Source organism: Physella acuta, unplaced genomic scaffold (genome assembly GCF_028476545.2).
Source record: "Physella acuta isolate Inbredline_101_S28 unplaced genomic scaffold, ASM2847654v3 ptg000647l, whole genome shotgun sequence".
In the NCBI taxonomy this organism is placed as follows: Eukaryota; Metazoa; Mollusca; class Gastropoda; family Physidae; genus Physella; species Physella acuta.
Genome location: NW_026732166.1, coordinates 618,398 through 642,239, shown reverse-complemented (window position 1 = coordinate 642,239; position 23,842 = coordinate 618,398). Strand labels below are relative to the sequence as shown.

The 23,842-nt window shown below is 39.0% G+C and overlaps 1 protein-coding gene across 1 annotated transcript in view; it reads left to right on the top strand.

Moving 5' to 3' along the window:
* The first annotated feature begins 6,941 nt into the window (after nucleotides 1–6,941).
* Nucleotides 6,942–23,842, top strand: part of LOC131948455 (mucin-2) — a 44,052-nt gene continuing 27,151 nt past the window's right edge. Inside the window, exons 1-4 of the mRNA XM_059310064.1 lie at nucleotides 6,942–6,961; nucleotides 8,829–9,789; nucleotides 17,326–18,639; nucleotides 19,192–21,567. Of these exons, the coding sequence (XP_059166047.1) occupies nucleotides 6,942–6,961; nucleotides 8,829–9,789; nucleotides 17,326–18,639; nucleotides 19,192–21,567 (4,671 nt within the window). The remainder of the gene's footprint in view (nucleotides 6,962–8,828; nucleotides 9,790–17,325; nucleotides 18,640–19,191; nucleotides 21,568–23,842) is intronic.

The following is a 23,842-nucleotide window of genomic DNA, read 5'->3' as shown; positions in this document are numbered from 1 at the left end:
TATATAAATCGAGTACATATATATATATATATATATATATATATATATATATATATATATATGCACTTTGGCGACTCGATATAAGCCTCCTAATTTGCACTTTCCCCTTGAGCCACTCCTCTCAGTTTGTAAATCAATGATCTATGAGTTATTCTAGGAGCTCTTGAATTTTGAACTGTTCTTCTTGGTACAACAAATAAAGACATAACTTTTATTTTAAAAAGACTCACAATGAAAAATGTCAAGAGATGTGTTTAAAAAATAAGAGTTATAGTAGTAGTATAAAGTTATTGCCCACTTCTGAGCATACGGTTTATACCATTATAGACGACAGCATGTCATTGACAGGCCATAAACTGTGGAATAATGGCAACAAATGAACAATAGAGGATTGTTTACTGGTATACTGCCGCCAAACGTACAATACAAGATTGTTGACTGGCCATCTGGAGTGGCACCCTAGCAGAGTTCATGTGCTTTTAATGCACGTTTTAATGCATACTACTGAAACAACGTTTTAATGCATACTACTGAAACAACGTTTTAATGCATACTACTGCTTTTAATGCACGTTTTAATGCATACTACTGAAACAACGTTTTTAGTATTCAACACATAAAGTGACGTATCTGTTTAAGTATGAGTACATTCCCGTTTCATGATATCTGGTCGTCTTTGTATTGTGTAAATAAACATCACCCATGGTATCGATGTTTTAAAGGGTTGATGGAATAAGGGTTAACGTTAGTTTAGGATCACTCATCTATGGAGCAACAACTTTCTGGTATAGAAAATAGAGAAATAAATGTTTAGCTGTTTTTAAGTTATTCTGATTAACTGACTTGGGAGAAACCCCTTTTTTTCTTATGTAAACTCGGATATTCGCTAGATATTATTGGGCGCTTAGGATGGGATCCATTGTAAGACAGGGGCGTAGCTAGGTGAAGCGGGTGGGACCCGGGTGCCAACTATAGACGGGACCCTAAGGCGGTAGAAAAAAACAACAACCAAAAATCTCATTTTGAGCTGCATTACATATGCAATCAAAGTAAAGACTGATTTAACTTTTTTTTACCTATTGCCTAAAAAAGCTTCAAACCTTCTAAAAGGGAGAAGGCGTGCTTTTCAGCAACATTTATAACTATTTATAAATAGGAGGGGAGGGGGGGGCCTTGGGCGCAAGAAAGGATAGTTACGCCTCCGTTGCAAGTTTCAGTAGTACAATATACAATCTTCGCTTAGCTAAAATTAAATTAAGAATTTAATATCTCCTACGTGTACATAACCTCTTCGGGTTAATGAACTTAATTCTCCATTTCGTTTCACCAGAACACATTTATCTCACGTAACCTTTGACCCGTGTTAGTCCACGATAAACCCTCTAACAATGAGCGCCACCCAACTTTACCTACATCATCTGATCCTGGCGTCTCTGGGCGTCACAACTTTACCTATTTCTGCTTGCCATGGCGTCACAAGACGTCATCAAAGGGAGGTTAATAAATACGATCGTGCAATGTGAGCGACCTTCTTAGGACGCACCCATCGTCCTTGGTACGGGTGTTCCCGATTTAAAATGAAACTGGACAATAAATATCACAACACGACAATAAATATAACAACACAATACACTTCTCTTCATAATGAATCAGTTAACCGGATTTAAAATGTGCAGTTTTTATTAGGCTTTGTAAACCCGTGCTTCACAGGTTGTTTTTTTTTTACAATGAAATAACTAGCAAAATTTTTTATATGAAAACATTCTTGTCTTGTGTAATTCAGTCGTATTACAGAGACCCACCTGGGGCTGTAGTCCCCTCTACCCCACCCCTGGCCTACATTAAGATGTACTAATATTCTAATTTTGTATCACCACCTGTCTTGTTAGATGTAATACAACGTTAATTAAAGATGTAGATGGCTTTAAGAGTTAAATTAATAACAGATAATCGGTTTCCTCGTTAAAAAAATAATTCTTCAACGAGTTCCCCGCCCCATAAAACAACTAGTGAAATTTAGTCTAGTAACAAGTCTGACATTAACATCGCATTTATTCTTGGAAAGCTACTCTTCCCCCCAAACCTTCACCTAAAGCCAGTGGCGTAGCGAAGGCGGGGCGGGGGTGCGGACCGCACCGGGTGACACCATTTACGGGGGTGACACCAAGGCGAAAAATTGCAAAATCTACAGACTATAGATAAACATCGTTGCTATTAAGTCTGCAGTCTACTCGTATGTGGCATATATTTAAATTATTGGCCTATGTATGCCGACACACACACACACACACACACACACACACACATATATATATATATATATATATATATATATATATATATATATATATATATATATATATATATATATATATATATATATATATATATATTTATATATATATATATATATATATATATATATATATATATATATATATATATATATATATATATATTTATATATATATATATATATATATATATATATATATATATACTTTGTTTCTTAGGGGGGGGGGGTTACACCACGAAATGCCGCACCGGGTGACACCCGACCTAACGACGCCACTGCCTAAAGCCTACCCTGAGATCTCTTCCAAGTTCACATACAAATCTCCTAGGAATTCCCCCCCCCCCCCCAACCACCAACGCTAGACGACAGCCAAAGCCATATCTGTCACAGACTGAAAAAACTATTGTCTTATGCCGCCTGATTCTCTTCTAGGTTCCCCCTTCGTCCACCCAACCCTCAAGCTCTGACTATCATACCAGAGCTCTGTCTGTGTCAGGTTTTCAAGGCACGCCCATGAGTAGTCACCCAACCGTGTCTTCCCTTAAACAACTTTACTTCCTCATTCATAGAAATTATTTTAAAATAATTCTCCATTCCGTATGTTCATTAAAATACTCTTTAATTCTTCCACATAAATAATCTTTTTATAATTTTAATTAACATTCAGTCGTATCGCAATTCTATCAAAAGTATCTTCATTCTGTATCCCCCCCCCCATAATATTATATTTTGTCACACTTTTACCATCTGTACCTTTGCTAGTCAACTTTTTATTTAACACAACACCTTTTTACAATTCTATATTTTAACTGAAGCATTCACTTGAGATTATCAGATACGGAATCAGAAAAACATTTATTTATGTATGAATTTGTAGTAAAAAAAATATTCACAAAAATGTTCACAGCCTTTTTTAAACATGTAAAACACATCTGGCTTGTTCATTGGCCGTATGCATATGTCTGCGATGTGTCTTCAAGAGCCTGTGTATTTACTAACCATGCTGTTGTATGCACCGCTGCCCTTTCTCCGCTCCGGGCGTGTTTTCAAAAAATAATTAACATAATATATGTTGTTAGGCCACCCCGCAATACCTCGGCCCCGGATCGCCTATCTACATACCTGCCTGCTAGGTGCAGAGCTATTAGAGCTACGGCGCTGAAGTTTTTCATTGCATTTAAGGCGTAAATTTAAAAATAAAAAAGCTAATTGCTGTATTGAAGAAGGCCGGTTACAATTATAATTTCCAATTTTTACCATTAAAACACTCTACCCTTGTTTTTTAATGCAGCTTTGTAAAAGCTATAGAATTTAAATAATCAAAACGACACCCCCCCCCCATTTTTCTTCTAAATCGATACCCCACCCATCACCCCTCCCCAAGTCCTGCCCCGGTTTACAGATCACCCCCCGCCAGGCTTAAAGGTGAACGGTTTGCGACATGACGACACAAGGGAAGTAACCGAAAATACGGCGTTTACCTCCCCTCTTCAGCCGGTGCTAGGATAATAGAGGCCATTCAAGCAGGAATCTCGTACTGTTGTCTGGGGCTATGCGGCTAACGGTCGGACACATGCTCAAACTACACGCCCGTGTTATTTAACAATGGCACTGTTCTAAGATTCTTGGATGGTTTACTTTTTACATCAGTGATAATTGTTATTTCAGTGATACTTTTATTTTAAATAGTTGGCATACATTAAAATTACATTCATTTCTTAAATTTAAAAAAAAATAATTTATAGGCTGTTTTTGAAACACACAAATTTTAAATTAGTTCTTCGATTAATTTCCTAGTGGAGTAAAACTATGTAACTTTACAAATGGATTTATCTGTAAAAAGCGGTATTTTTAAAGTAAGTATATATTTTTATTTTTCTACAAATTTAAATTTATTTAAATTATAATGTAATCATGATAGTCTATCTGAGCGTAGACCAAAATTTAAATTAAAAAAAAAAACATTAGTTAAGTTGTTTGAGATGTGAGCTACGAATATCCTTATCCGCTGGACTGCAATGGCCTGCGTATCTTATAGTGTGAGCAATGAAGCGTAACGGTTAGGCTAGAAACACGTGTAGACTACCCATTGGGCAGGGCGATATCTCACATTTTACAACTTCATCATCATCGTTGTCGTCTTCTCCCATTCGTATACAAGACACACAAGACAGATGAAGTAGAGTCCACCTGTTTCAATGACCTCGCCATATGAAAGGATATTGTCTAAAGCACTATGCCCAGTCACCTGTTTCCCTAGCGTGTGTCACTTGACGTCCAGCAGTCAATAGCCCGAATCGAGATTCGAACTCGAAACTTTCGCGCTAGCAGTCGAACGCTCTACTATTCGACCACTCCGTTCCCCTATTTAACATCAACACACGTAAGTGATTGTGTGGGTAGCTGCTCTAAACGACCCCTCCCCACCCCAGTAACACTTTACAGTCCTTCAAATACAGTGCTACCTCGAGATATGGGTTCGATTTGTTCCGTGCATTGCTCGTTTGTCAAATTGCTCGTATCTCAGAGTTAATTTCCCCATTAAAATTAAATGAAATGCCATTAATCCGATCCAGCCCCCATTCGCCACCCAGTTGTATTTGTTACGTATTTTAAAAAAAATAAGAAAACTGTATTTATACATGACTAATTTTAATATTGTTTAATTACATAATATATTATAATGCTAATAAATAAACTTGTTTTATACAATGTATTTACCTTGTAAAACAACCGACGGGAGCTTACTGAAGTTGGCCAGTGTATGGTGATGGAGATAAGGGGAGTTGCTTCCCTTCGTTCACCCAGTGTAAATACTGAACTCTTTCGATTAATTTAATTGTCTCACTTGTTCCATTACACTTTATCCCTAAACTTAACGTAATTCACCGACCCGTCAACGCCGACCACATGCTTATTGATTTGTTTTTAGAACTCATGACATAATTTATTAAAACTTGCTGCCCTAAGCCCACTAATTCTTTTTGCCTTAAGACACTAGTCCTTGCTTTGCGAAGGCCACAGATTCATGATTCCATAATCCCACTATTTGACATTCCCTTAACTCTATTGGTCCATGCTGCCCTAAGCCCATTTGTCCATGCCGCCCTAAGCCCATTTGTCCATGCTCTAAGCCCCCTTGTCCATGATGACTAAAGCCCACTAATACATGCTGCCCAAAGCCCTCTTTTCCATGCTGCCTTAAGCGCACTGGTCCATGTCGACCTAAGCCCACTAATCCAAGCTGCCCTTATCCCACTAATCCATGCTGCCCTATGCCCACTAATACATGCTGCCCTCAGCCCATGTTGCCTTAAGCCCACTGATCCAGAGTGCCATTGGCCAAGTGTTCCAGACTGCGGCTGTAGGCCATCATATTAAATACAGCCAAGTGTAGTTCAAAGAGTACCAACACCGTAAAGTAGCAGTCAGTGAATATTCGCCCCCCGAAGAGATGCTTGGAAGAAGCTCTAGTTCTGGTAGCAGTCAGCGATGGGTCAATACGCTATTAGTCACTGCAATTACGTTTTTTATGGTGTCGTGCCTCGTTGCAAAAAATGAGAATTTATAAATGAAATATATTTAGGCCAATATCGAGGGTGATCTAATATGGTCCATTAGGACGGTAATTTTAAATCTTATAGGCCTAGTCTAATCCAGAGGCGCAGCGGGGGGGGGGGGGGGGGGGTTGCGGACCGCACCGGGTGACACCATTTAGGGGGGGGTGACACCAAGGCAAAAAATAGTAAAATATATAGAGAAAAATAATAATTCCACTTCATTAAGTGATTAATTCGAGTGTAAAATAGTCCTATAAGAGGTGCAAATGGAAAAAAAAAATTGGGGGGGGGGTACAAATCGAACGTTTGAGGGGGTGGGGTGCTATTCGAAAGTTTGAGGGAGCTTGTCCCCGGGAAGGGTCGCTACGCCTCTGGGGGGTGACACCATTAAGTGCCGCACCGGGTGACACCCGACCTAGCTACGCCACTGGTCTAATCTAATAGGCCCACTTAAGGTCCTCAATACCAATACCGTGTTACCAATAACAGTCTTGTTAATGATGGGAGTGTTCACAATGACATGCTTACAAACAGTTATTATTTAATTATAATGGGTGTTTCTGGCGAATAAGGGAGCTTCTTATTACTATTCACCCACTGTCTACGCTGCTAATTGTTATAATTTTGACAAAAAGTTTAGATTTTTTGGAGTTATTCAGCTTTAAATGACACATTATCTTACATTTCAGGCATTAAAAAGACGAAAAGCCCGAATCTCAAATATGAAACAATTAAATCTGGTTACTGCTTGGACTACCATACTTTTCATTCAATTAATGTTAACAAAATGTTGCACAGGTAACACCACAAAATTTTAATTTTTTTTTACTAAAGATTCCTAGTGATTCTAGAACTAGAAAATAGATCTATTTGTAACTATTCGGTCTATATTCTATATTTACTTTAGGCTTAGGATTATTGATCATAAGCAATATAAATTATAAGGCATAAGGCTTAGGCCTAATTAAACTTTATTTATTATTTAAAATTTAAAGGCCTTTTACTTTTACTTTGACTTTAACTTTTATTAATTATTTTATTAGGACACCAGCGAGTTGACGAGATTCCTTCCATAATGTTGTTGACATGCTTTTAAGATTTAGACTGTAAAAAAAAAAAACTTAAGCCTAAAATTAATTTAGAAATTTTATAGGCCCTATTGAAATTGCTATAAAATATAAAAGTTGCAAATCCAGAGAACTTGAAAATAATTTGTTCAGTTTAAAGTTTAAGGCTACACATTTCTATTTATTTTCATCAAGCCTAAGTTATAACCCGATGTTTCACTTTCGTAAGACAAATATTGATTGGCTGTACAGTAACTTAGTGATCGATAACTATTTGTTTACAAAACTTTGCAAATCAAGTTTTTAAATAACAATACAAATTTAAACACCATGACCTAGTTTTTCTATTTTTAGCTTACAATGTGTACAATAAATCTATGACGGCCTATCCAATAGCAGGATGCCATTGTTTATGTCCCCAATAACACGTGAAAACCAAATTGTTTTTGCTTTTTAAAAATTTTTTTATTTAGTTACCGAAAATATTAAAAACATCAAATACATCCAATTTTTAGTAAAGTCCGAAAAAAATCAGACAGACAGGATTTTATAACCATATTAATTGTAACTACACCGTGCATGATTTTTAAATTAATTTATGGACCTCTCAAATACCTTTGAGACTTTTCTCGCTGGCGTCCATATAACAATTTTGGAGGGGAGGCTTACTTTTTGAACGTTTATTTACAAAATGTAGAATTTAAGTTTAAACTGTAGATCTATAATACTAAAAATTGAAAGTCAAAGCCCTAAAGGAAATCAAAAGTAAGGTTTAAAAAATGCAAATTAGATCTAAATATTGTTAAATAAAACAAGTAAATAAAAATAAAATGGTTATTCTATTACATGTTCAGATGATCATAATTAATAATTAATTAATAATTATTCATAATTCAGATTATTATTTTTAAACAAGATTATACATCTACGATCTAGCTTAGGTAGAAAAAGACAGCAGTACCACCAATTATGTTAAATCTGTTATGAAATAAGATAGATCTACATTAATCAACAAAAATTTATGACATTTCAGTCCAAGCAATTAGACCTCTTAGATCTACCAAACAAAAGTCTACATCTAGCATCTAAACTGGACTAATTGTTTTAATTATTTTTCTACAATTTTAACCACAGTTGCATATTCATCTGAAGAATCAACTACAGCAACAATACCTGCCACTACAATAGTAATCACAGTTGCACCACCATCATCTGAAGAATCTACTACAGCAACTGTATCAGACACTACAATAGTAACCACAGTAGCACCATCATCATCTGAAGAATCTACTACAGCAACTGTATCAGACACTACAATAGTAACCACAGTAGCACCATCATCATCTGAAGAATCTACTACAGCAACTGTACCTGCCACTACAACTGTAACAACAGTAGCACCATCATCATCGGAAGAATCTACTACAGCAACTGTATCAGACACTACAACAGTAAACACAGTAGCACCATCATCATCTGAAGAATCTACTACAGCAACTGTACCTGCCACTACAACAGTAACAACAGTTGCACCATCATCATCTGAAGAATATACTACAGCAACTGTATCAGACACTACAATAGTAACCACAGTAGCACCATCATCATCTGAAGAATCTACTACAGCAACTGTACCTGCCACTACAACAGTAACAACAGTTGCACCATCATCATCTGAAGAATCTACTACAGCAACTGTATCAGACACTACAATAGTAATCACCGTAACACCATCATCATCTGAAGAATCTACTACAGCAACTGTACCTGCCACTACAACAGTAACCACAGTAGCACCATCATCATCTGAAGAATCTACTAAAACAACTGTATCAGACACTACAATAGTAACAACAGTAGCACCATCATCATCTGAAGAATCTACTACAGCAACTGTACCAGACACTACAACAGTAACAACAGTAGCACCATCATCATCTGAAGAATCTACTACAGCAACTGTATCAGACACTACAACAGTAACAACAGTTGCACCATCATCATCTGAAGAATCTACTACAGCAACTGTACCAGACACTACAACAGTAACAACAGTAGCACCATCATCATCTGAAGAATCTACTACAGCAACTGTATCAGACACTACAACAGTAACAACAGTAGCACCATCATCATCTGAAGAATCTACTACAGCAACTGTACCAGACACTACAACAGTAACAACAGTAGCACCATCATCATCTGAAGAATCTACTACAGCAACTGTATCAGACACTACAACAATAACCACAGTAGCACCATCATCATCTGAAGAATCTACTACAGCAACTGTACCTGCCACTACAACAGTAACAACAGTAGCACCATCATCATCTGAAGAATCTACTACAGCAACTGTATCAGACACTACAATAGTAACCACCGTAGCACCATCATCATCTGAAGAATCTACTACAGCAACTGTACCTGCCACTACAACAGTAACAACAGTAGCACCATCATCATCTGAAGAATCTACTACAGCAACTGTACCTGCCACTACAACAGTAACAACAGTAGCACCATCATCATCTGAAGAATCTACTACAGCAACTGTATCAGACACTACAATAGTAACCACAGTAGCACCATCATCATCTGAAGAATCTACTACAGCAACTGTACCTGCCACTACAACAGTAACAACAGTTGCACCATCATCATCTGAAGAATCTACTACAGCAACTGTATCAGACACTACAACAATAACCACAGTAGCACCATCATCATCTGAAGAATCTACTACAGCAACTGTACATGCCACTACAACTGTAACAACAGTAGCACCATCATCATCTGAAGAATCTACTACAGCAACTGTATCAGACACTACAATAGTAACCACAGTAGCACCAACATCATCTGAAGAATCTACTACAGCAACTGTATCAGACACTACAACAATAACCACAGTAGCACCATCATCATCTGAAGAATCTACTACAGCAACTGTATCAGACACTACAACAGTAACATCAGTTGCACCATCATCATCTGAAGAATCTACTACAGCAACTGTATCAGACACTACAATAGTAACCACAGTAGCACCATCATCATCTGAAGAATCTACTACAGCAACTGTACCTGCCACTACAACAGTAACAACAGTTGCACCATCATCATCTGAAGAATCTACTACAGCAACTGTATCAGACACTACAATAGTAACCACAGTAGCACCATCATCATCTGAAGAATCTACTACAGCAACTGTACCTGCCACTACAACAGTAACAACAGTTGCACCATCATCATCTGAAGAATCTACTACAGCAACTGTATCAGACACTACAACAATAACCACAGTAGCACCATCATCATCTGAAGAATCTACTACAGCAACTGTACCTGCCACTACAACAGTAACAACAGTAGCACCATCATCATCTGAAGAATCTACTACAGCAACTGTATCAGACACTACAATAGTAACCACCGTTGCACCATCATCATCTGAAGAATCTACTACAGCAACTGTACCTGCCACTACAACAGTAACAACAGTAGCACCATCATCATCTGAAGAATCTACTACAGCAACTGTACCTGCCACTACAACAGTAACAACAGTAGCACCATCATCATCTGAAGAATCTACTACAGCAACTGTATCAGACACTACAACAGTAACAACAGTAGCACCATCATCATCTGAAGAATCTACTACAGCAACTGTACCTGCCACTACAACAGTAACAACAGTTGCACCATCATCATCTGAAGAATCTACTACAGCAACTGTATCAGACACTACAACAAAAACCACAGTAGCACCATCATCATCAGAAGAATCTACTACAGCAACTGTATCAGACACTACAATAGTAACAACAGTTGCACCATCATCATCTGAAGAATCTACTACAGCAACTGTACCTGCCACTACAACAGTAACAACAGTAGCACCATCATCATCTGAAGAATCTACTACAGCAACTGTATCAGACACTACAACAGTAACATCAGTTGCACCATCATCATCTGAAGAATCTACTACAGCAACTGTATCAGACACTACAATAGTAACCACAGTAGCACCATCATCATCTGAAGAATCTACTACAGCAACTGTACCTGCCACTACAACAGTAACAACAGTTGCACCATCATCATCTGAAGAATCTACTACAGCAACTGTATCAGACACTACAATAGTAACCACAGTAGCACCATCATCATCTGAAGAATCTACTACAGCAACTGTACCTGCCACTACAACAGTAACAACAGTTGCACCATCATCATCTGAAGAATCTACAACAGCAACTGTATCAGACACTACAATAGTAACCACAGTAGCACCAACATCATCTGAAGAATCTACTACAGCAACTGTATCAGACACTACAACAATAACCACAGTAGCACCATCATCATCTGAAGAATCTACTACAGCAACTGTATCAGACACTACAACAGTAACATCAGTTGCACCATCATCATCTGAAGAATCTACTACAGCAACTGTATCAGACACTACAATAGTAACCACAGTAGCACCATCATCATCTGAAGAATCTACTACAGCAACTGTACCTGCCACTACAACAGTAACAACAGTTGCACCATCATCATCTGATGAATCTACTACAGCAACTGTATCAGACACTACAATAGTAACCACAGTAGCACCATCATCATCTGAAGAATCTACTACAGCAACTGTACCTGCCACTACAACAGTAACAACAGTTGCACCATCATCATCTGAAGAATCTACTACAGCAACTGTATCAGACACTACAATAGTAACCACAGTAGCACCATCATCATCTGAAGAATCTACTACAGCAACTGTACCTGCCACTACAACAGTAACAACAGTTGCACCATCATCATCTGAAGAATCTACTACAGCAACTGTATCAGACACTACAATAGTAACCACCGTAGCACCATCATCATCTGAAGAATCTACTACAGCAACTGTATCAGACACTACAATAGTAACAACAGTTGCACCATCATCATCTGAAGAATCTACTACAGCAACTGTATCAGACACTACAACAGTAACAACAGTAGCACCATCATCATCTGAAGAATCTACTACAGCAACTGTATCAGACACTACAATAGTAACCACAGTAGCTCCATCATCATCTGAAGAATCTACTACAGCAACTGTACCTGCCACTACAACTGTAACAACAGTAGCACCATCATCATCTGAAGAATCTACTACAGCAACTGTATCAGACACTACAATAGTAACCACAGTAGCACCAACATCATCTGAAGAATCTACTACAGCAACTGTATCAGACACTACAACAATAACCACAGTAGCACCATCATCATCTGAAGAATCTACTACAGCAACTGTATCAGACACTACAACAGTAACAACAGTTGCACCATCATCATCTGAAGAATCTACTACAGCAACTGTATCAGACACTACAATAATAACCACAGTAGCACCATCATCATCTGAAGAATCTACTACAGCAAATGTACCTGCCACTACAACAGTAACAACAGTTGCACCATCATCATCTGAAGAATCTACTACAGCAACTGTATCAGACACTACAATAGTAACCACAGTAGCACCATCATCATCTGAAGAATCTACTACAGCAACTGTACCTGCAACTACAACAGTAACAACAGTTGCACCATCATCATCTGAAGAATCTACTACAGCAACTGTATCAGACACTACAACAATAACCACAGTAGCACCATCATCATCTGAAGAATCTACTACAGCAACTGTACCTGCCACTACAACAGTAACAACAGTAGCACCATCATCATCTGAAGAATCTACTACAGCAACTGTATCAGACACTACAATAGTAACCACAGTAGCACCATCATCATCTGAAGAATCTACTACAGCAACTGTACCTGCCACTACAACAGTAACAACAGTTGCACCATCATCATCTGAAGAATCTACTACATCAACTGTATCAGACACTACAACAATAACCACAGTAGCACCATCATCATCTGAAGAATCTACTACAGCAACTGTACCTGCCACTACAACAGTAACAACAGTTGCACCATCATCATCTGAAGAATCTACTACAGCAACTGTATCAGACACTACAATAGTAACCACAGTAGCACCATCATCATCTGAAGAATCTACTACAGCAACTGTACCTGCCACTACAACAGTAACAACAGTAGCACCATCATCATCTGAAGAATCTACTACAGCAACTGTATCAGACACTACAATAGTAACCACAGCAACTGTACCTGCCACTACAACAGTAACAACAGTAGCACCATCATCATCTGAAGAATCTACTACAGCAACTGTATCAGACACTACAATAGTAACCACCGTAGCACCATCATCATCTGAAGAATCTACTACAGCCACTGTATCAGACACTACAATAGTAACAACAGTTGCACCATCATCATCTGAAGAATCTACTACAGCAACTGTATCAGACACTACAACAATAACCACAGTAGCACCATCATCATCTGAAGAATCTACTACAGCAACTGTACCTGCCACTACAACAGTAACAACAGTTGCACCGTCATCATCTGAAGAATCTACTACAGCAACTGTATCAGACACTACAATAGTAACCACAGTAGCACCATCATCATCTGAAGAATCTACTACAGCAACTGTACCTGCCACTACAACAGTAACAACAGTTGCTCCATCATCATCTGAAGAATCTACTACAGCAACTGTATCAGACACTACAATAGTAACCACAATAGCTCCATCATCATCTGAAGAATCTACTACAGCAACTGTACCTGCCACTACAACAGTAACAACAGTTGCACCATCATCATCTGAAGAATCTACTACAGCAACTGTATCAGACACTACAATAGTAACAACAGTTGCACCATCATCATCTGTAGAATCTACTACAGCAACTGTATCAGACACTACAATAGTAACCATAGTAGCACCATCATCATCTGAAGAATCTACTTCAGCAACTGTACCTGCCACTACAACAGTAACAACAGTTGCACCATCATCATCTGAAGAATCTACTACAGCAACTGTATTAGACACTACAATAGTAACAACAGTTGCACCATCATCATCTGAAGAATCTACTACAGCAACTGTACCTGCCACTACAACAGTAACAACAGTTGCACCATCATCATCTGAAGAATCTACTACAGCAACTGTATCAGACACTACAATAGTAACAACAGTTGCACCATCATCATCTGTAGAATCTACTACAGCAACTGTATCAGACACTACAATAGTAACCACAGTAGCACCATCATCTTCTGAAGAATCTACTACAGCAACTGTATCAGACACTACAACAATAACCACAGTAGCACCATCATCATCTGAAGAATCTACTACAGCAACTGTACCTGCCACTACAACAGTAACAAAAGTTGCACCATCATCTTCTGAAGAATCTACTACAGCAACTGTATCAGACACTACAATAGTAACCACAGTAGCACCATCATCATCTGAAGAATCTACTACAGCAACTGTACCTGCCACTACAACAGTAACAACAGTTGCACCATCATCATCTGAAGAATCTACTACAGCAACTGTATCAGACACTACAACAATAACCACAGTAGCACCATCATCATCTGAAGAATCTACTACAGCAACTGTACCAGACACTACAATAGTAACAACAGTTGCACTATCATCATCTGTAGAATCTACTACAGCAACTGTATCAGACACTACAATAGTAACCACAGTAGCACCATCATCATCTGAAGAATCTACTACAGCAACTGTATCAGACACTACAATAGTAACCACAGTAGCACCATCATCATCTGAAGAATCTACTACAGCAACTGTATCAGACACTACAACAATAACCACAGTAGCACCATCATCATCTGAAGAATCTACTACAGCAACTGTACCAGACACTACAACAGTAACAACAGTAGCACCATCATCATCTGAAGAATCTACTACAGCCACTGTATCAGACACTACAATAGTAACCACCATAGCACCATCATCATCTGAAGAATCTACTACAGCAACTGTACCTGCCACTACAACAGTAACAACAGTTGCACCATCATCATCTGAAGAATCTACTACAGCAACTGTATCAGACACTACAATAATAACCACAGTAGCACCATCATCATCTGAAGAATCTACTACAGCAACTGTACCTGCCACTACAACAGTAACAACAGTTGCACCATCATCATCTGAAGAATCTACTACAGCAACTCTATCAGACAGTACAACAGTAACAACAGTTGCACCATCATCATCTGAAGAATCTACTACAGCAACTGTATCAGACACTACAACAGTAACAACAGTTGCACCATCATCATCTGAAGAATCTACTACAGCAACTGTATCAGACACTACAATAGTAACCACAGTAGCACCATCATCATCTGAAGAATCTACTACAGCAACTGTACCTGCCACTACAACAGTAACAACAGTAGCACCATCATCATCTGAAGAATCTACTACAGCAACTGTATCAGACACTACAATAGTAACCACCATAGCACCATCATCATCTGAAGAATCTACTACAGCAACTGTACCTGCCACTACAACAGTAACAACAGTTGCACCATCATCATCTGAAGAATCTACTACAGCAACTGTATCAGACACTACAACAATAACCACAGTAGCACCATCATCATCTGAAGAATCTACTACAGCAACTGTACCTGCCACTACAACAGTAACAACAGTTGCACCATCATCATCTGAAGAATCTACTACAGCAACTGTATCAGACACTACAATAGTAACAACAGTAGCTCCATCATCATCTGAAGAATCTACTACAGCAACTGTACCTGCCACTACAACAGTAACAACTGTTGCACCATCATCATCTGAAGAATCTACTACAGCAACTGTATCAGACACTACAATAGTAACCACAGTAGCTGCATCATCATCTGAAGAATCTACTACAGCAACTGTACCTGCCACTACAACAGTAACAACAGTTGCACCATCATCATCTGTAGAATCTACTACAGCAACTGTATCAGACACTACAATGGTAACAACAGTAGCACCATCATCATCTGAAGAATCTACTACAGCAACTGTACCTGCCACTACAACAGTAACAACAGTTGCACCATCATCATCTGAAGAATCTACTACAGCAACTCTATCAGACACTACAACAGTAACAACAGTTGCACCATCATCATCTGAAGAATCTACTACAGCAACTGTATCAGACACTACAATAGTAACAACAGTTGCACCATCATCATCTGAAGAATCTACTACAGCAACTGTACCTGCCACTACAACAGTATCTACAGTTGCACCATCATCATCTGAAGAATCTACTACAGCAACTGTATCAGACACTACAATAGTAACCACAGTAGCACCATCATCATCTGAAGAATCTACTACAGCAACTGTACCTGCCACTACAACAGTAACAACAGTTGCACCATCATCATCTGAAGAATCTACTACAGCAACTGTATCAGACACTACAATAGTAACCACCGTAGCACCATCATCATCTGAAGAATCTACTACAGCAACTGTACCTGCCACTACAACAGTAACAACAGTTGCACCATCATCATCTGAAGAATCTACTACAGCAACTGTATCAGACACTACAACAATAACCACAGTAGCACCATCATCATCTGAAGAATCTACTACAGCAACTGTACCTGCCACTACAACAGTAACAACAGTTGCACCATCATCATCTGAAGAATCTACTACAGCAACTGTACCTGCCACTACAACAGTAACAACAGTTGCACCATCATCATCTGAAGAATCTACTACAGCAACTGTATCAGACACTACAATAGTAACCACCGTAGCACCATCATCATCTGAAGAATCTACTACAGCAACTGTACCTGCCACTACAACAGTAACAACAGTTGCACCATCATCATCTGAAGAATCTACTACAGCAACTGTATCAGACACTACAACAATAACCACAGTAGCACCATCATCATCTGAAGAATCTACTACAGCAACTGTACCTGCCACTACAACAGTAACAACAGTTGCACCATCATCATCTGAAGAATCTACTACAGCAACTGTACCTGCCACTACAACAGTAACAACAGTTGCACCATCATCATCTGAAGAATCTACTACAGCAACTGTATCAGACACTACAATAGTAACAACAGTAGCTCCATCATCATCTGAAGAATCTACTACAGCAACTGTACCTGCCACTACAACAGTAACAACTGTTGCACCATCATCATCTGAAGAATCTACTACAGCAACTGTATCAGACACTACAATAGTAACCACAGTAGCTCCATCATCATCTGAAGAATCTACTACAGCAACTGTACCTGCCACTACAACAGTAACAACAGTTGCACCATCATCATCTGTAGAATCTACTACAGCAACTGTATCAGACACTACAATGGTAACAACAGTAGCACCATCATCATCTGAAGAATCTACTACAGCAACTGTACCTGCCACTACAACAGTAACAACAATTGCACCATCATCATCTGAAGAATCTATTACAGCAACTCTATCAGACACTACAACAGTAACAACAGTTGCACCATCATCATCTGAAGAATCTACTACAGCAACTGTATCAGACACTACAATAGTAACCACAGTAGCACCATCATCATCTGAAGAATCTACTACAGCAACTGTACCTGCCACTACAACAGTAACAACAGTTGCACCATCATCATCTGAAGAATCTACTACAGCAACTGTATCAGACACTACAATAGTAACCACCGTAGCACCATCATCATCTGAAGAATCTACTACAGCAACTGTACCTGCCACTACAACAGTAACAACAGTTGCACCATCATCATCTGAAGAATCTACTACAGCAACTGTATCAGACACTACAACAATAACCACAGTAGCACCATCATCATCTGAAGAATCTACTACAGCAACTGTACCTGCCACTACAACAGTAACAACTGTTGCACCATCATCATCTGAAGAATCTACTACAGCAACTGTATCAGACACTACAATAGTAACCACAGTAGCTCCATCATCATCTGAAGAATCTACTACAGCAACTGTACCTGCCACTACAACAGTAACAACAGTTGCACCATCATCATCTGAAGAATCTACTACAGCAACTGTATCAGACACTACAATAGTAACCACCGTAGCACCATCATCATCTGAAGAATCTACTACAGCAACTGTACCTGCCACTACAACAGTAACAACAGTTGCACCATCATCATCTGAAGAATCTACTACAGCAACTCTATCAGACACTACAACAGTAACAACAGTTGCACCATCATCATCTGAAGAATCTACTACAGCAACTGTATCAGACACTACAATAGTAACAACAGTTGCACCATCATCATCTGAAGAATCTACTACAGCAACTGTACCTGCCACTACAACAGTATCTACAGTTGCACCATCATCATCTGAAGAATCTACTACAGCAACTGTATCAGACACTACAATAGTAACCACAGTAGCACCATCATCATCTGAAGAATCTACTACAGCAACTGTACCTGCCACTACAACAGTAACAACAGTTGCACCATCATCATCTGAAGAATCTACTACAGCAACTGTATCAGACACTACAATTATAACCACCGTAGCACCATCATCATCTGAAGAATCTACTACAGCAACTGTACCTGCCACTACAACAGTAACAACAGTTGCACCATCATCATCTGAAGAATCTACTACAGCAACTGTACCTGCCACTACAACAGTAACAACAGTTGCACCATCATCATCATCTGAAGAATCTACTACAGCAACTGTATCAGACACTACAATAATAACCACAGTAGCACCATCATCATCTGAAGAATCTACTACAGCAACTGTATCAGACAGTACAACAGTAACAACAGTTGCACCATCATCATCTGAAGAATCTACTACAGCAACTGTATCAGACACTACAATAGTAACAACAGTTGCACCATCATCATCTGAAGAATCTACTACAGCAACTGTACCTGCCACTACAACAGTAACAACAGTTGCACCATCATCATCTGAAGAATCTACTACAGCAACTGTATCAGACACTACAACAATAACCACAGTAGCACCATCATCATCTGAAGAATCTACTACAGCAACTGTATCAGACACTACAATAATAACCACAGTAGCACCATCATCATCTGAAGAATCTACTACAGCAACTGTACCTGCCACTACAACAGTAACAACAGTTGCACCATCATCATCTGAAGAATCTACTACAGCAACTCTATCAGACAGTACAACAGTAACAACAGTTGCACCATCATCATCTGAAGAATCTACTACAGCAACTGTATCAGACACTACAATAGTAACAACAGTTGCACCATCATCATCTGAAGAATCTACTACAGCAACTGTACCTGCCACTACAACAGTAACAACAGTTGCACCATCATCATCTGAAGAATCTACTACAGCAACTGTATCAGACACTACAACAATAACCACAGTAGCACCATCATCATCTGAAGAATCTACTACAGCAACTGTACCTGCCACTACAACAGTAACAACAGTTGCACCATCATCATCTGAAGAATCTACTACAGCAACTGTATCAGACACTACAATAGTAACCACAGTAGCTCCATCATCATCTGAAGAATCTACTACAGCAACTGTACCTGCCACTACAACAGTAACAACAGTTGCACCATCATCATCTGAAGAATCTACTACAGCAACTGTATCAGACACTACAATAGTAACCACAGTAGCTCCATCATCATCTGAAGAATCTACTACAGCAACTGTACCTGCCATTACAACAGTAACAACAGTTGCACCATCATCATCTGTAGAATCTACTACAGCAACTGTATCAGACACTACAATGGTAACCACAGTAGCACCATCATCATCTGAAGAATCTACTACAGCAACTGTACCTGCCACTACAGTAGTAACAACAGTTGCACCATCATCATCTGAAGAATCTACTACAGCAACTGTATCAGACACTACAATAATAACCACAGTAGCACCATCATCATCTGAAGAATCTACTACAGCAACTGTACCTGCCACTACAACAGTAACAACAGTTGCACCATCATCATCTGAAGAATCTACTACAGCAACTCTATCAGACACTACAACAGTAACAACAGTTGCACCATCATCATCTGAAGAATCTACTACAGCAACTGTATCAGACACTACAATAGTAACAACAGTTGCACCATCATCATCTGAAGAATCTACTACAGCAACTGTACCTGCCACTACAACAGTATCTACAGTTGCACCATCATCATCTGAAGAATCTACTACAGCAACTGTATCAGACACTACAATAGTTACCACAGTAGCACCATCATCATCTGAAGAATCTACTACAGCAACTGTACCTGCCACTACAACAGTAACAACAGTTGCACCATCATCATCTGAAGAATCTACTACAGCAACTGTATCAGACACTACAATAGTAACCACCGTAGCACCATCATCATCTGAAGAATCTACTACAGCAACTGTACCTGCCACTACAACAGTAACAACAGTTGCACCATCATCATCTGAAGAATCTACTACAGCAACTGTATCAGACACTACAACAATAACCACAGTAGCACCATCATCATCTGAAGAATCTACTACAGCAACTGTACCTGCCACTACAACAGTAACAACAGTTGCACCATCATCATCTGAAGAATCTACTACAGCAACTGTATCAGACACTACAATAGTAACCACAGTAGCTCCATCATCATCTGAAGAATCTACTACAGCAACTGTACCTGCCACTACAACAGTAACAACAGTTGCACCATCATCATCTGAAGAATCTACTACAGCAACTGTATCAGACACTACAATAGTAACCACCGTAGCACCATCATCATCTGAAGAATCTACTACTGCAACTGTATCAGACACTACAATAATAACAACAGTTGCACCATCATCATCTGAAGAATCTACTACAGCAACTGTACCTGCCACTACAACAGTAACAACAGTAGCACCATCATCATCTGAAGAATCTACTACAGCAACTGTATCGGACACTACAATAGTAACCACAGTAGCTCCATCATCATCTGAAGAATCTACTACAGCAACTGTATCAGACACTACAATAATAACAACAGTTGCACCATCATCATCTGAAGAATCTACTACAGCAACTGTACCTGCCACTACAACAGTAACAACAGTTGCACCATCATCATCTGAAGAATCTACTACAGCAACTGTATCAGACACTACAACAATAACCACAGTAGCACCATCATCATCTGAAGAATCTACTACAGCAACTCTATCAGACAGTACAACAGTAACAACAGTTGCACCATCATCATCTGAAGAATCTACTACAGCAACTGTACCTGCCACTACAACAGTAACAACAGTTGCACCATCATCATCTGAAGAATCTACTACAGCAACTGTATCAGACACTACAATAGTAACCACCGTAGCACCATCATCATCTGAAGAATCTACTACAGCAACTGTACCTGCCACTACAACAGTAACAACAGTTGCACCATCATCATCTGAAGAATCTACTACAGCAACTGTATCAGACACTACAACAATAACCACAGTAGCACCATCATCATCTGAAGAATCTACTACAGCAACTGTACCTGCCACTACAACAGTAACAACAGTTGCACCATCATCATCTGAAGAATCTACTACAGCAACTGTATCAGACACTACAATAGTAACCACAGTAGCTCCATCATCATCTGAAGAGTCTACTACAGCAACTGTACCTGCCACTACAACAGTCACAACAGTTGCACCATCATCATCTGAAGAATCTACTACAGCAACTGTATCAGACACTACAATAGTAACCACCGTAGCACCATCATCATCTGAAGAATCTACTACAGCAACTGTATCAGACACTACAACAGTAACAACAGTAGCACCATCATCATCTGAAGAATCTACTACAGCAACTGTATCAGACACTACAATAGTAACCACAGTAGCTCCATCGTCATCTGAAGAATCTACTACAGCAACTGTACCTGCCACTACAACAGTAACAACAGTTGCACCATCATCATCTGAAGAATCTACTACAGCAACTGTATCAGACACTACAATAGTAACCACCGTAGCACCATCATCATCTGAAGAATCTACTACAGCAACTGTATCAGATACTACAATAATAACAACAGTTGCACCATCATCATCGGAAGAATCTACTACAGCAACTGTACCTGCCACTACAACATTAACAACAGTAGCACCATCATCATCTGAAGAATCTACTACAGCAACTGTATCGGACACTACAATAGTAACCACAGTAGCTCCATCATCATCTGAAGAATCTACTACAGCAACTGTATCAGACACTACAATAATAACAACAGTTGCACCATCATCATCTGAAGAATCTACTACAGCAACTGTACCTGCCACAACAACAGTAACAACAGTAGCACCATCATCATCTGAAGAATCTACTACAGCAACTGTATCAGACACTACAATAGTAACCACAGTAGCAGAATCATCATCTGAAGAATCTACTACAGCAACTGTACCTGCCACTACAACAGCAACAACAGTTGCACCATCATCATCTGAAGAATCTACTACAGCAACTGTATCAGACACTACAATAGTTACCACTGTAGCACAATCATCATCTGAAGAATCTACTACAGCAACTGTATCAGACACTACAACAGTAACAACAGTTGCACCATCATCATCTGAAGAATCTACTACAGCAACTGTACCTGCCACTACAACAGTAACAACAGTTGCACCATCATCATCTGAAGAATCTACTACAGCAACTGTATCAGACACTACAATAGTAACCACAGTAGCTCCATCATCATCTGAAGAATCTACTACAGCAACTGTACCTGCCACTACAACAGTAACAACAGTTGCACAATCATCATCTGAAGAATCTACTACATCAACTGTATCAGACACTACAATAGTAACCACCGTAGCACCATCATCATCTGAAGAATCTACTACAGCAACTGTATCAGACACTACAATAATAACAACAGTTGCACCATCATCATCTGAAGAATCTACTACAGCAACTGTACCTGCCACTACAACAGTAACAACAGTAGCACCATCATCATTTGAAGAATCTACTACAGCAACTGTATCGGACACTACAATAGTAACAACAGTAGCTCCATCATCATCTGAAGAATCTACTACAGCAACTATATCAGACACTACAATAATAGCAACAGTTGCACCATCATCATCTGAAGAATCTACTACAGCAACTGTACCTGCCACTACAACAGTAACAACAGTAGCACCATCATCATCTGAAGAATCTACTACAGCAACTTTATCGGACACTACAATAGTAACAACAGTAGCACCATCATCATCTGAAGAATCTACTACAACAACTGTTTCTGCCACTACAACAGTAACAACAGTTGCACCATCATCATTTGAAGAATCTACTACAGCAACTGTATCAGACACTACAATAGTAACCACAGTAGCAGAATCATCATCTGAAGAATCTACTACAGCAACTGTACTTGCCACTACAACAGCAACAACAGTTGCACCATCATCATCTGAAGAATCTACTACAGCAACTGTATCAGACACTACAATAGTTACCACTGTAGCACAATCATCATCTGAAGAATCTACTACAGCAACTGTATCAGACACTACAACAGTAACAACAGTAGCACCATCATCATCTGAAGAATCTACTACAGCAACTGTATCAGACACTACAATAGTTACCACTGTAGCACCATCATCATCTGAAGAATCTACTACAGCAACTGTACCTGCCACTACAACAGACACCACAGTAGCACCATCATCTGAAGAAGAATCTACTACAGCAACTGTACCTGCCACTACAACAGTAACAACAGTAGCACCATCATCATCTGAAGAATCTACTACAGCAACTGTATCAG